The sequence below is a fragment of the Nicotiana sylvestris genome, chromosome 9 (assembly GCF_000393655.2).
Source record: "Nicotiana sylvestris chromosome 9, ASM39365v2, whole genome shotgun sequence".
Lineage (NCBI taxonomy): Eukaryota > Viridiplantae > Streptophyta > Magnoliopsida > Solanales > Solanaceae > Nicotiana > Nicotiana sylvestris.
Window position 1 is genome coordinate 30,614,966 of NC_091065.1, and position 2,942 is coordinate 30,617,907.

The window sequence follows — 2,942 nt, forward strand, 5'->3', positions numbered from 1 at the left end:
CTCGTTTGGTCCTATCGATTTTCCCCGACTCATCTTACCCACACCTTTCACTACCTCCTCGACCTTGATATGCCTACAGTACCCAAAGTCACGGTGACTCTCGGAGTGTCCCAACTCCCCTAGCACGATGCTACCACTCCCCTTCTTCATTCAAAAGTTTATGAAAGTACGTCTGCCATCTATGCTTAATCTAGGGGTCTTCCGTCAATGCTCTATCTTCCTCGTCTTTGATGCACCTCACTAGATCCAGGTCACGAGCCTTCCTCTCTCTTGCTTTAGCCAGCCGAAATAGCTTCTTGTCCCTACCTTTGCCCCCAGCTCCCCATACAAATGATCAAACGCAACAGTCTTAGCCTCTGTGACCACTAAATTTACCTTCTTCCTAGCTTCCTTATACCTCATTCTATTTGTTCTCCTATGCTCCTCATCGGTACTCTCCATTAACTCATGGTACGCCATTTTCTTTGCTTCCACTTTAACTTGGACCACATCATTCCACCACCATTCGCCTCGGTGCCCGCCATAGTAGCCCTTCGATACCCTTAACACCTCTCATGATGCCTCCCTAATACAGTTCGTCGTCGCCATCCACATAGCGCTAGCATCCCTAATACTCTTCCAGGCACCCATAGCCAATAGCCGACCCTCCAACTCATGCGCAGTATCCTTAGGCAAATCACCCCACCTGATCATCGGTTGACCCTGTACAAACCTCTTCTTCTTCTTTATCATGACACCAACATCCATCACCAGGAGCCTATTTTGAGTCGCGAGGGTCTCACTCAAGATCACCTTACAATCCTCGCATACCTCCCTATCACACATCCTGAGGGGGATATAATCAATCTGGGACTTAGCCACCATACTCTTGAAGGTAACCAAATGCTCCTCCCTTTTCGAGAAACTAGAGTTCACAATCACCAACTCAAAAGCCCTAGCGAAATCCAATAGGGAAGTGCCACCTACGTTCCTGTCCCAAAGCCGAAGCCACCGTGCACCTCGCCATATCCCCCAGCCTATGACCTAATATGACCATTGAAATCTCCTACTATAAATAACTTCTCTGTTGATGGAATACCCCACACCACCTCATCCAACCCCTCTCAGAAGTGCCTCTCAACCTCCTCGCCCAAGCCCGCTTGTGGCGCGTACGCACTAACGACATTCATAGTGCTCCCTCCAACTACTAACTTAATCGCCATCAATCTGTCATTCACCCGCCTAACTTCAACCACTGACTCCCTGAGCTCCCTGTCCACCAAAATAGCCACTCCGTTCCTGCCCTTCACGCGTCCAAAGTACCACAATTTAAACCTGTCTACATTTTTCGACTTCGATCCTGCCCACCTGGTCTCCTGAACACAAGCTATATTGACCTTCCTCTTCTGGAGTATCTTCGCTTGCTCTATAGACTTACTTGTTAACATCCCTATATTCCACGATCTAATCCTCAACCTGCAGGCTCCTGTGTCACCTTTACACTTATGGGCCCCGTCCCACCCCAAGACCCGTGCCCTACCCCCTACCCTACCACCCGCCCACCTCGAGGACATGACCCTACTCTGCCATTACAAACCGCAACCTCTATTATTACGGTGGTCTAGACAAAATGCAACTACAAACAAGCAAAGGTATAAACTAGAAGGTGACAAATATCCTAAACTACTACAGCAACAAATTAACTTAAACAAATAGGTGATGGGAGGTACCAATTCCCGTGGATAGAACCTGAACTTGTGACTTGCTATACTCCCGGTGCTATGGGACCCGACGTCCAGCCCTTGGGAATACCAACGAGCCTGTTTGCTCTATTGCGTTTGCTCGTACACCTCCCAATGGAACCGATGTACTGGTTTGCTCGTACACCAGATCTGTTGTTGGCCCGACTCACCGGAAAACAATATAATAATAATAACAATATATCCAAACAAACATATTTTAAGATACATCATGACTTCTGCACAAGCACAGCAAACAATGTAGGCAGAATATCTTAAGGAGAAGGATGAGGACATATCCATAAAAAGCCAAGATAAGTAGTATACTTGAGTAGTTATCAGAGAAATTACCTCCTCAAACTTGAGGTAAATGTTACAAGCTGAAACGCTAGAAAAATCTGGCAGAAACTATCAGAATAGCGCCTTCATTCTCCTAGACACATGCGACAACAACGAAATTGACCAACTAAATTCAGAAATAAGAGTGAGCTCTAACAGTTGAAATAGCAACAAACTAGTTGAATCCACAATAACTTTCAAAGGTCCGAAAATATGCAACAGAAGAATGAAATCCAAAACCATCTTTAAATCTCCCTTTTTATCATTTTTCTCTTCTTCTTTTTTTGGTTTTTGGTTTATCGGAGTTCTTCTTAATCAGATCTGAAAACCAATTTTCATTGCTGAGTTTTGAATTTTTGTGTATTTTCGTGTGTGTGTGTGTGTGTGTGTATTTGAGATAAAGAGAGGTCTCTTGGTGTTCTTTCGTTCTTGAAGAAGAAGAAGCGATTTCTGAGATGGTGAGGTTGGGGAAATACGCTGGTTCTATGTGGTCTTGAACAAGAAGATATCCTTTAGGTCTCTATATCTAGGTCCCTAAAATAGGAAGGTCCGATTTTATTAATGTGTTTGGTCTGTGGAAAAATGAAGAGGAAGTTCAAGGGATTTGGAATGTGAAGGAGCATAATAATGAAAATCTGATGGGAGACTTCCTTTTTATGAAAACAGTGGATCCATCCATAGAGTCTAAGGTCTTATGTGTTGGCTCTAGGTTTTAATGAGAGGGGGGTTCTTGTGCTAGGCGGGTCTGGTCTGGCAGGTTTGGGGGTTGGAGTTTGGTTTGGGCTGGTTGATTAAAAATCAATTGCACCATTTAGAAATTAGCCCAATTTAAAAACAAGAACAAATCAAGACCCTTTATCTCTCTTCCTTGATATTTGCAATGTT

At 44.3% G+C, this 2,942-nt stretch overlaps 1 protein-coding gene across 1 annotated transcript; it reads right to left on the minus strand.

The window, feature by feature from the left end:
* Positions 1 to 552: 552 nt before the first annotated feature.
* LOC138877392 (uncharacterized) lies at positions 553 to 1,427 on the minus strand. The gene is made up of 2 exons (XM_070156999.1): positions 1,122 to 1,427; positions 553 to 1,023 (listed from the first exon to the last, which is right to left on the minus strand). The coding sequence occupies exons 1-2, from the start codon at positions 1,425 to 1,427 to the stop codon at positions 553 to 555; spliced, it is 777 nt and encodes a 258-aa protein (XP_070013100.1).
* Between the last annotated feature and the right edge of the window lie 1,515 nt (positions 1,428 to 2,942).